Genomic DNA, 12,525 nt, shown 5'->3' with positions numbered 1-12,525 from the left:
AAATAATGTTAAATCAAAAGGAAAGGATTTTGGTGAACCCTATATACCCTTCATGTTCCAGGGTGTCTGAAGCTCTCCAGTGATCGAACCGCTCTTGATGAGGCTCCTTTCCGCTTCCTTTTTGCAACAGCGCAAACTCGAGTCTGCGGTAGGTTTGGTCCTCCTCTTGGTTCGTGGTCCTCCGCGCCGGATCCGTGTGGTTGTTGCAAGGTGGTTGTGCTACTGCTACACTTGTTTGCTTGTTTCCGAGGATGGGGCTTCGGTTATTTCCGATGGGCGGACGGCGAGGGGGGTCCATGGCACCGCAGTACGTGACGAAGAACAAAAGAAGGCACTTGGGCACTTGCATGTTTCCTGCCTCTAGTCGCGCAGGATGGTGGAGGTCCTTACGCTTGTGCCGTGTTTTTTTTGTCCAGAAACTTACTTGCCGCTGCTTTTGTTGTATCCACAAAAAAGCACGCTTATGATAATAATGGCATTATGTATTGTATACCACGTAATAATGTACAAAATGTTGACAGCCGCAGTCTTTTTTGCAGCCTCTTTTTGCGACACAAACTTCTCTAACGAACTGAAGGCAAGGTTGTAGGAAAAATCAACTCGAAATATTCTTTGAGCTTAGAAAAGTTTACGAAAGTAAAGAAATAACTATATTTTATATTTATTTGTATGTATGCTTTATATACTCATTTTGTGTGTAACTAGTGAATTTTCTCAAAATTGTGTTCCCAGAATCCAACCATAACAATCGTGTTTACTAAGGCAGGTTAATACTTTTTCTATTTCGCCAAAAGAAAATATTGACTTTTCATATTTGCGAAAAATATTTGAAAGGCACAAAAAAAGATTCCTATTTATTTGTACAAAATTTATGAAAACGATAAACCAAAAACAAACAAGAATTGCTTGGTAGCCCGCAAAATAAACACACAGCAAATAATCCAATGAGCCAGAGTCAGGTAGGATTGTATATATCTATATGGTATAGATTATAAGATGGAATAGATCAAGGGCTCTGGTGGGCAGCTGGTGGGCGTTGCTAATGTGTGAGCCAAAAAGCAAACAATTTGTATTCCCAACTAATGAAAAAACAATATTTATATGGCACACAATAATACAACAATTGAAAGAGTAAGAAGCGCGGTAAAAAGATACAAAACTATGAAGGTTTGGGACAAGACCTTTAAGAAAATATCCAATAAATATTTGAAGAAATTTCAGAACGGTAAACCAATTTTAATTAAAATGTTCCATTATAGTTTCTATATTTATTACTCATTCTTTTCTATAAAGCCCTCAACAGATATTAAGTTAAATGATAAGCTGTCGCCATATTGAAAACCTCTAAATTATTGTCTCCCTCTGGGAATTCCCCTATTGCTCCACAAACCAACCAATTGGTTGGAACATAAAGTTCCACAACAAACAGAGCCATAAACATTCCCATTACAAATTAACACTTCATATATATTCCACATTCTGAAGTGGCACATAATCCGAGTCGTTCCCCCCACTTTCCCCCCAAGTCGGCGGAACTGCTTCAATCTCCATATGGCCGCAAACAGGAAGCTAATCCTGCTCAGTGATATATCAACATATTTATGGTAAACGGATCAGAGGGCTTAGGGCAGCAAATTGGAGTGAAGAGGGGAACTGGGGGAGCATCCATATGTTACCCTCTGGTATTTTTAGGCCCGACTTCAAGTGGCGACTAACCGCAGAAACTCCATAAAATTTTATGAACACTCTTTCGGCGATTTTATGTGACGAGCGACGGCTGCTTAGCACTTCGCCCATGGTCTATTAATGTTTAATAAACAATTATTAGACAATCTACAAATTTTTCGTGGCTCTGCAGCTTTTTGATCTTAACCACATCCAGTGACTCACCAAGAATGGGTGTACAAATAAATACCAACAGACTGTGTTTAGATCGAATCGGATAATTACGCACACGAATTCTCATGAATCATAACAATAACAATGGAATCCCTTGAGGAATCCGTCAGGAACACCTCTTAGCGAGGCGATTGACACGTCACGAGTGGGAGAAACTTTTTAGAGTCGAGAACAAATGCACTTTGATGTTTCACGAACTGCAATTCGAAGGGATTCTCCATAAATCATAACAAACACTTCGATAGTCTTGGAAATTAAAAACTGGCGGTAACTAGAAAGTCCGTGTTAATCATTTATTAACTTACAATATTTTATCAAGTGTTATATCTAAAGCCCTGACAAACGTGGAACAAATTCAAATTGAAGTTCAAGACAAACTAAATGAACTGAATGAAAAGCTGGGCCAGATTGGGGCATATGGACTCCCAATGTATTAGATATTAATATTTGTTAAGTACCAAAACCAATTAAATGAACATTTTTTTCATATACACTTTTAAAATGATACGAGTGGAGTTTAAATGTGCGCGGTTTTTATCCACAGCAATAAAGCAGTTCACTGCTTGCTTTTGAGCACTGCTCTCCTTGCAACAACAACCATTTGTGGGCCTTTACAGCACCGTTCACAGACATCGATAAGTTATCGGTCTAAAATCGCTACAAAACGTAAACATCTGTTTTTTTCGCTTTTAATGAATTTAAGAAAAACTCCAGGAAAATGGAGCGCAAGGAAGTGGACACCCAGCAGTTCATCGACCATGTAAGTGGAATGCAACCAAGTTTCGATTGAAATCCCGCGTACTAACCAGTTTCCAACCAACTTGCAGACGCTGCTGGCGAACCACTTCATCATGGATCTGATAGATCAGACCTACAAATCCGAAGGTCCCACGAATCTGAGCACGAATCCCAGTTCCGGCAACTCCGAGAGCGGAGTGGGTTACGTGGAAAAGGAATCGCTGACGCCGGAGCTGAATTTCCACAACACCATCTTCCAGTTTGTGAACAAATCATCGCCGGAAAATGATGTTGTACCCCACCAGGCGGATGCGCAGCCCACATTTCCAGCCCTGGCCATTGAGCCCACGGTGCCCATCGACGTGTCCACGGGTCTCCACGAGGACGAGGATCTCCTCTATGCGCACAACAACGCCTCCTGCACGAACGCCCGCAAGGTGCTGCCCCACAAGAAACGCATTTCGCGGAAGCTCAAGGGCAACATAGACCCCGATCTGGACCACCAGCACAAGCATGTCCAGGATGTGACCCCCTCTTCCCTGTATAGCTGTGAAATATGCGGCTACGCTGTGCACACCCAATTGGACTTCTTTGCCCATCTGAAGCAGCACTACGAGCCCACCGTTCTGGAGCAGCGCCTGGTCGTCCAGGATCCCCAGCAACAGCACCAGCAAAAGGAACCCCTCGACATGTGTGGCTTGTCTGCGCAGGATAAGGTTAGTTGGGATTTCAAGCCTGAAGCTTAAAGTTAAAGACTCATTTCTTATATCGCACAGCTGCAACAGGAGCAGGCCAAATTGGATCAGGTTTTTCAGGACGTGCAGCTTAATTTTGAGAACTTTCACAACATCAGTCACCATGTGAATGATGTTGCCAACGTCGGAGTGAATATGGTGCTGCATGGACAGCCCACGGACAAATTAAATACCGTTGTCGTTAACACCAGCAGCACTCCGAATTCTGTGCCCGTGGTGGACGACGTGGAGTTCAGCGATACGGAAGACATGCTCGAGGGTATCCGCAATGTGGTGCTCAAGGTTTCAATAGAAGACACCTGCGATGAACTGGTGGATCTTGAATTGACCTCCAGCGGAATGACGGCGCCTTGGTTTAACAACAACTTCAGGGACATCACATTTCCGGCTCTTCTGATGCCAGGAGAGCCGCCACCAGCTTCTTCAGAGCCAGCTACTCCACTGCTTAAAGAGAATCCCCATGTAAGCGACCACATGGCACTCGATTTTCTTAGTCCCGAGAAGGCGGACCCTCAAGAGGAACCAAAACTGGAAAAATCTCTGTCTAAAGCCTGCGAGCCGAATGAGCAAACCTTGTTAGTTGCACCACCTGCCTGCCAAACACCACCGATTCCCTCTGTTCCACCAGCCAACTCCTCCATCGAGCAGCTGCGCAGATCTCCCCTAGAACTAAGTGAAGCCTTCAAGTTGGAAGAGGACGACATGACCGATAGCCGACCAGCTTCGTCGTTTGAGAAAGGAGATGCCGATGCTGAAGAGCCAAATGAAAGTTTTCAGATGGAGGTTTTGGATACGAGTTTATCCGAGGAGGCAGAGAACAAGACAAGGAGGAAACATTTCTGCGACAAGTGCAACCGCGATTTCAACTCGTACAATGCCCTCAAGTACCATCAGTACACGCACAATCAGCAGAGATCTCACAAATGCGAGAGCTGCGAGAGATCCTTCTACACGCAGAGTGCGCTAAAGGCTCACGAAAGGACACGTAAGTGATTAACCAGAATCTTTTCCAGATAAACCCTTAATCGTTGGTGCTCCTATCTTCCTCAGATTCCGGCGTGAAGCCCTTTAAATGCGACAAGTGCGACTTTCAGTTTCGGCAGTGGGGTGACCTGAAGTACCACATCATCTCACGACACAGCGACGTCAAGGCGCACATGTGCGAATTTTGCGGAAAGAGCTTTTCCCGGCGCTACTCCCTGGTTGTCCACCGAAGAATCCATACCAGGGAGAAGAACTACGCTTGCCAGTATTGTGACAAGACCTTCCGGGCCAGCTCCTACTTGCTCAGCCACATTAAAGTGCACACTGGGGAGCGGCCGTACGAGTGTTCCATCTGTGAAAAGAAATTCAGAGTCTCAGGCGATCTCAAGCGACATTCACGGATCCACGATCCCAGCAGAGCAAGCCAACCGCCTGCGGAAAAAGCAAAAAAGAAGAGGGCAGCCGCGAGCAATAAGCAAATGTCAATCGAAGAGGATGACGAGGTGGCCACCAACACCCAAAACCATAAGTCTGACGCCATGCGCGAGCAAACTGGACAGAAAATACTGGGCTTATAGCCATGCCAAGGTTTCTTCAAAGTAGTATAAGTCCAAGTCTATTGTACCCACTTTTGTGCAAGTTCTGTAAATAACTGATATCGTAGTAAGTATTTATGCAAGAAGAAAATCATGTGTAAGAGCTTCAAGTTTAAGAATATTCCACTTCTTGAATAAATCTGTACATTTCTTAAGCAATTTGGCACAGAGTATCTTTTGCTGTCCCCACCAATTTCCTTGTGATATCTGCAAAATAAATATGTAAACTAGTAAATTTTCTATTGCAGAGCATTTCTTTATTATTTTCCATGTTTTCGTCTTGTCATCTTCATTTCATTCGTTTTTTCTCAAATGTTTTTGTTTTTCACACATCTGTCTCTCTTTTTGCACTTGTACCGTTCGTCGACTTAATTGTTAATGAGTAAGTATATATATTGTTATTAATAATGTAACTATGTACAACACAAGTGTTTGGGCGCCTGTCAGCGGGCCCAAAACGCAATGAAATCTTTGTATTCTTTGTTTACAACATAATTGGTTTCTTGCCTTTTTTTTCGTCGTTTTTTTTGTTTTGCTTCTCAAAAATATTCAACATAAACGCCCCGCAGCCATACATTCCATAGATTTGTGTGTGCTTTCCGTATTTGTTAGCCATTCTATTCTCTCACTGTAACCTCCTTTCGCTTCAGAGCTTATAAACTAAAATCCTAGTATTGGCTGATCCACCAGCTTCCTATCTTTTCCACGCTTTAATGTACGCTCAGTCCATAATATCCTCCGATTCTCCCGTTTGTTACACATATATAATATAATTCATCTGTTCATCCTCGCTTGCTTTTTGTTTAATTAATTAAAAATTACGAAAACTGCATTCCTAGTATCAGTACCATATCTGCACTTCGTATCCCCCAGCCTGATCCTAACTCCTCCAGCTTCGGTTCCCCGCTATTATTACATAGATTCTTGGTGTCTTGGTGGTGTGGATTATGCTGTCTTGGTAGGTTGAGTGTGTCGAGTGTCTCAAGTGTTGATTGTGGGATTGTGTGTGAAACGTTTTTAGTGGGCATGAGATGGTTGGTTGGTTATTGAGAAAATTAGCATACGAAACACTGCGATTCCATTGGCTACTCTTCGATTCGAGTTAACTGAAATTTAGCCTGCCTTTCGTTAGTAAATATGATTTAAAATTATCATTACATTGAATATTTCGCTCTGACTTGCATCATTGTTTGCTTTTACATATATATGGTACTTAAAAAAGTATGTTTCGTTTACTTTTGCTTTGCTATGGTTGCACACATTACTGGTTTTTTAGTTTTTAGTTTTTGCGTTTCATTTGGTTTTCCTTGAATTGAATATGGGTTTACTTGCTGTGATCTCTTTCGTTAGATTCTTCATATACGCGACAAAGAAGGGTAGTAATTATGCTTTACTAATACACATATGAGCTTGCAAACATTTGCCAATTGTTTAGTTGTTGCGCTTACTAGTTGTCCACCAAGCAATCATCAATCATATTGGTAAAACTAAAGAGCTTTAATCGTATGCATGAGTGTTGATGGCACCTTTTTGGTTTAAATCGTTTCTCTTAGATGTGGATAAATTGAATATTGTGTATAAAATAGCTTGCTATCTTATGTTGTACATAAAACACATAATTTTACTGTTTTTCAACTGTCGCTGCGACAGATTCGTTTTCCGGCTCCCCCCCTTGATCATTACAAAAGGTTCTGTTTGTCTGTTTATATCATATTATTTCAGTTGCTATTGTTGCTTCACATTGTTGCTGTTGCTATTTCATCGTCCGTACCTTCAAAATTTCCCGCTAGCCGCTTCCGCTTTTCTCAGCTTTCCTTCGTTTTATAGAAATATAATTTGTCTCTTTTTTGCAAGTTTGAGTCTTCTGCCACATCACCACAAGTGTTTTTCTTCGGCTTTTTAAAAAATTAAAATACATTCTACCGTTCTACACCCCCATATCGCATTTTCTGCTATCGATGGCATGCCAATTCTTCAAAAGATTTTTGGTTTATCCCACACAAATACAATATTTACAGTTCACAGTTTCCACTGGCTGGCTTTTTATCATCTAATTCATACACCCAGAGCTTTTCCTTATACATATTTTTAATCAACTCTTGTGATCCTTTCTATCATACAGCTGGCATATGATTTTCCGTCTCTAAACCCCCCGCGCTATTCAATTTTGCCTCAACTTTCGATCTTTACATCCCGGAGCTTCTATAAATCTATTGTTCGTCCTCATCTTTCGATCAGTGTTCGCATTACAGTTTTGTTACAGTTTTTCAGTTTAAAATTGTGAAAAAATAGCTGCATCTATTGTAAATTTTAGGTTTGTCTCTTTTTTGTGTTTTTGGTTTGCGTTAAAATTTGAATTACCTTTAGATTTATATAATTTGATTTGATGATATTTCCCGCTGCTGTTTGCGCTTGAATCTGAATCCTGAAACTGCTCGCTCACATAATCTAAGGGTTTTACTAGCCCCTAGACACTCTGGTTATCCTCCGAATGCTGTTTCAGTTTCAGCGGCCTGCTGTGGTTGTTGGTTCGTATAAAAAGTCTTTGATTTGCCCCCCGTTCCGTTGACCATCCTGCTCCCCGTCCCAATCCGACGACGATCCTTTTCCGGCTGCTGCTCTGGTGTTAGCGTGCTCTGCATTAGAGACTAACCTGCTGCATCTTATCAAAATCTAAACACGGCCGATGCGGTCGCTGCAGTCTCTGGGTGGCGACGGCGGTGACGTTAGCGGCATTTCCGGCGGAATTGGCAGCATTGTGTGTCGTTGTTGTGGCTGACGATGATGATGCTGACGATGGTGATATTGTTGTGGCGCCCCCGGCTGCACCACTGGCATTGTTACTGGGTCGCCGCCTGGGCGATATGGCGCAGTGGAACAGTTTCGCCGGCGGACTGACCGAACGCACCTCCATATCCAGGCCAGTGGTGCTGGCCGGACTGCTCCGCGAGCTGTTGTAGTGGAAACTATACTTCGGCTGCGGCTGGTAAATGTGGTGGCTGCTGTTGCTCATCTTCAGCGAGCTGCTGCACGCCTTGATCACACTCGGCTCATTCTCGTTGCCGCCGTTTCCGTTTCCGGTTGCGGTCCCAGTTCCGCTGGCATTACCTGCACCAATCTTGGCGCACTTACTGCTATTGGCCACGCCACCGCCACCACCGTTGTCACCATTCTCCTCGTTTACACTATTATCACATAATTTAATATTTTCGATGCCACATCGGGCCTCCGATAATATCAGTGGCGTTGTGGAGCGGAACATCATATGGCTACGATTTGGCTTGAATGCCTCCAATGGCGGCGATGTGCGAAAATTCACGGGCGTCAATATCGGCTCCAGCGAGTTGCGCAACTGTTTCGGATTACAATCACAGATTGGATTAAATGATTTCGATACTGTTTGACCGGAACCCACCTCATCGTCGGAGCTGTGGGCCAGCGATCGCTTGCGGTTCTCCACCATCAACGTGGAGCTAGAACGCTTCGAGTTGGAGGTGGTGGCCCGCTCCTCGTAGGGCGCCTCCGTGTCCAGCGAGGAGGTGCATCCGCGATTCGAGATCCGGGAGGCGCACGATGAGCCTGTGGCCGCCGTTCCGGGATGCTGACCCGCCTGCGAGGACGGCCCGTTGATCACCTCCAACTCCTCCTCGGAACTGTGCTGGTCGTACATGAGATGGGCGCAGGATGACGACGTCTGCTGGTGACACATCATTGCAGAAGCTATTGGTTTTTGGCCAGCAACACCTGACAGGATAACAAAGCCAAAAAGTTAGGATATCCGATATAGTATGTAGACTTTAAAAGTATCTTAAGATCTGGATGTGCTGTTAATCACTTACTAGTTTCCATATCCACGTCTAAGTGACGTTGGTTTTCCACATCGAGGAGTTCACCATCAGATTCGGTGCCAGAGTCATTCGATTCACGCTGCGGAAGAATAAATACATTTTATTAATTAATTATTATTCACATAAAATGAACTTTAAAGAATAATTTTTTACAACCGGGAGATTCGCACTTTATACAAAAAAAAAAAAATACTACTTTTTCTTTAGTGTATCTTAACTAAGTTAAAAAAGTCCTTAAAACTACATATTTATACATCGCACCTTTTTACGCATAAAATTTTTCGATTCCCTCAGTGTATTTTCGCGATTTTTCTGTCTGACAAACTTTATCATGATTTTCTGCTTTGGCTGTTATTCACTTCGCATGCCACACGCACACAACGACAACGATGCACCCACGCAGCGCACACACACAGTGCAGAAAACTTACTACGACGCCGCAGTCGCAGTCGGCGCCGCAGTCGACGTCGAATTCGCTATTCCTCTCCTCCTTCTGCTTCTGCTTGTGCTTGTGCTTCTCCTTCGCCTTCTGTTCGCGCTACTATTACTACATACTACTGACTTTTGTGCCGTTGCGCTTTACACGCCGTTTCTATTTATACGCCTCCGCATGTATTTTTGTTTGTTATTTTTACGAGCTGCTTCGTCGTGCATCCCTTTTGTGCAAAAATTTCAATCACGTTTACGTTCTCTCGCACTCTCTTCGGTTGTAAATGCGTAGTCAACGAGTAACGGTAGCGGCGAGAGAGTTAGAGTTCCTGCTCTCTCTCTTCGGTTTCCTGGTTTAAAGAAGTTGTATTCCGAGTTTTATAGCATATTTTCCAAATATTCCGATGTCTGGACTGATCACAAACTATTATATTTTTCGTGCAGAAAACTCCATTCTGAGCTTTGAATTTGCAACTTCGAGTGGTTTATTGTGATTTGCAAATCTCTTGCTCCACACACTCTCTTACGCGCACACTTGGCTGTGGTCCTCAATTCACCCGAACCGAACTCAAATCCCGAACGGAATATCCGCGCACCTTTCGCCGTAACTTATACAGCACGGAATTATCGATTTTTTTGGCACGGCTACGGGAACAGTAACCAGACGACGTGAAATCCGCAAAAAAAAAATAATAAACAGGCACACCGCACCTCCAAAGGGTTAAGCTTTGCTTTTTGATGACTTTTAACCCATTGAAATTGGTTTAAAAACATTCCGCGGCATTAACTTAAGTTCTGCTCTTCAGCGTTTTTCGAATTTCCTGGCGAAATGCAGTTGTGCAACTGTTTTGGATCCGCCTACGCCTGCTGACTTTGCTGGTTACTACGGTGTTACTGTGTGTATCGGGTATATATCGGGTATATTCGCTACAGCCCACCGCCCGTCACCGGCTAACGTTGCGCTTCAACTGAAAAGCCATTGCGACCACAATGTGGCAATGTGTCTCCAAGTCTCTGAAAATCAAAATCTCTGCGCTGGCGCTGGAGAGAGACCCGCATTCCCCTTGCCATAAGCCAATTCTCCACTTCGTGCAACCCACGATTCTCTTGCAATTTCAGGGTTACCAGACGCACGCTGGAAAATCCAATTAAATTTACTTCAGCAGCATAATTAAATTAAATTTTATTTTATTTGGGAAACTTAAATCTTTTTTTATACCAAAAATAATCAGAATAGAAGTTGTTAAAATAAATAAATGTCATAACGTATATTTGATAAATTTTTAAGGAAATAATAAAGATTCGAGAATGTTTCTCCGGCCCCAGAACTTTTCAATCAAATAACAGAACAGTAAATTAAATTGTAACATAAAACAACTACATATTTAAATAAACTTTAAACTGCATTCGACGCCCTATCTTATTACACAACAATGTAAGACTTGTTTAATTGCAAAAGTTGCGCACTATAATTGATTGTGGATAATCGGCGTGTAGTAATTAACTGCGCGAAATTAACATTCCCTGAAAATTTCTTTCGGGTGATTTTCTTTTGTGTGCAGCTTGTTTTCCCATTCATTGAATTCCTTGCCCGTTCCCACCCAACAAGTGCGCAAATCGCGCTTGCCTGGCAACCCTGGCCAACCTCACAAAGTGCACTTACTACACTTTGGATGTGGATGCGATGATGCCCGTGTGGGCGCCCATGGAATACAGCGGGGGCAGGGGGACTGACGTATCGCTGCTTGCTTTTGTACATGCGCGCTCAACTCGTGCCTCCAACATCGGTGGACAAGGTTGCGAACAAAAGTGTAAGGGCCCTTCAAGTTTAAATAGCATTAAGTTATTATGACTTGTTACTTTGCACTACCTTAAGTTTGGTTTGACAACTGCAATCTCTAAGATCAAGATCAGCTGACAACGGAACGTTTAGAAATGCAATCTGATTTCTCAGATAACATTCCATACAATTTAACATACAATTTTGTCGCGCACCTTGGTACTTATAGACGAAAGAAGAAGCAGCTGGAGCGGGCAGGTTCCTATTCCAATGCCTATATGCCTATATATTCATGTCTATGAGTAGTAACGTGTGGCATCAAAAAGAAGAGGCGAGTAGGGGAAGAGAAGAAAACGAAGGGGAGGTGAAGAAATACGGAAAAAAAGTTGCAACGATGATATGGGAAATTGTTTGTAGCTCGCTTTTCGCCACCGAATGTGGAAAACATGGGGAAAACATGACATGGAAAACTACGCACGAACTGATTTTTCGGCTGCTCGAAGCAGTTTTCTCAATTTATTGTTTCTTACAAGCGTCGTGTAACTTTTTATTCCACATTTGTTTAATTTGTTTTAATTAATACAATGTACGTGTGAAAACCACAATAAATTATTAGCCATAACTGTTAAAAAAGGATACAAAATTTAAACCAAAGTATAATTTCTTACTCTTGTTTCATAATGTAAATACGATTTTCGCTTTGTGCACACACATGTTTTATAAGTTATTATTTTGTATTACTTCCTTTTAAGTTTTGCCACTATTTGCAAACTCCCTCGTGAGCTTTTCAATTTGCTTTCAATTTTACGCGGAAAATTTTACTACGAGTCTACGTGCCACACACACTTGCACACATCAGCTGTCTCGCTCCTCCGCAAGACCAAGTACTTTTGTTCCATTCATACCACACACACACTGCAAAGGTGTTTTTTCTCTCTCTCTCTGTCTCTGTTTCGTTTACTGGAGAGAGCGTCTGACGTAGGTGGGTGGTGGGTGGAGGGGAGGTGGTTGTGGTGCAGCCTTCAGCTTGAGTTCTAAATTTAGCACTTGCAACTTCAGCAGGACCCTCTTTCTCTCACCTCACACACACGCACGTACACACATTGCCACAGTCACCGTTAGTCGAAAACTTACTTGATTCGCTCGCTCTCTCTCGCGTATCTCCGTCTCCCTCTATAGATGTTGGTTTTCCTTTTGTTTGATAACAAAATTGTGTATTTTATTAGGGAATAAAATTTATTTGATTTTTTCGGTTGTGGAATTGCAGGAAAACCAGCGGAAAAACGGACCAACGGCGGCGAGTGAAAAACGATGAATGGCGCTTACTACAGAAATTAAACAGCACGCGACGCGTTCTTTGGAGAGTTGACCAACTAAACAACCGCTCAAAAAGAAACGAAGAGCGAGCACGCGTGCTCTGTGCCAGCAGTGTTGCCAACTTGGGCTTTTTCTAGCATTAAGACGAAGCTAATGAAATTCCTAATAATTATTGTCAA

General features: G+C 42.8%; 2 protein-coding genes across 3 annotated transcripts; one reads left to right on the top strand and one right to left on the bottom strand.

The window, feature by feature from the left end:
* The first annotated feature begins 2,538 nt into the window (after positions 1–2,538).
* Positions 2,539–5,131, top strand: LOC6613291 (zinc finger imprinted 2). The gene is made up of 4 exons (XM_002037732.2): positions 2,539–2,659; positions 2,727–3,353; positions 3,414–4,377; positions 4,443–5,131. Exons 1-4 carry the CDS (start codon positions 2,618–2,620, stop codon positions 4,952–4,954), a joined length of 2,145 nt encoding a protein of 714 aa, XP_002037768.1. The 5' UTR covers positions 2,539–2,617; the 3' UTR covers positions 4,955–5,131.
* Positions 5,132–5,287: 156 nt separating this feature from the next.
* Positions 5,288–12,341, bottom strand: LOC6613290. 2 transcript variants are annotated; one of them, XM_002037731.2, is made up of 4 exons: positions 9,082–10,429; positions 8,812–8,899; positions 8,388–8,716; positions 5,288–8,324 (listed from the first exon to the last, which is right to left on the bottom strand). In XM_002037731.2, the coding sequence occupies exons 1-4, from the start codon at positions 9,151–9,153 to the stop codon at positions 7,614–7,616; spliced, it is 1,200 nt and encodes a 399-aa protein (XP_002037767.1). In that variant the 5' UTR covers positions 9,154–10,429; the 3' UTR covers positions 5,288–7,613. The 2 variants fall into 2 exon arrangements, with proteins under 2 accessions (XP_002037767.1, XP_032574025.1); XM_032718134.1 differs by lacking the exon at positions 9,082–10,429 and adding an exon at positions 12,164–12,341 and having other exon boundaries at positions 5,411–8,324.
* Between the last annotated feature and the right edge of the window lie 184 nt (positions 12,342–12,525).

This window comes from Drosophila sechellia, chromosome 2L (assembly GCF_004382195.2).
Source record: "Drosophila sechellia strain sech25 chromosome 2L, ASM438219v1, whole genome shotgun sequence".
Taxonomy (NCBI): domain Eukaryota; kingdom Metazoa; phylum Arthropoda; class Insecta; order Diptera; family Drosophilidae; genus Drosophila; species Drosophila sechellia.
The sequence above is the reverse complement of the archived record's forward strand: the minus strand, read 5'-3'. Positions and strand labels throughout refer to the sequence as shown.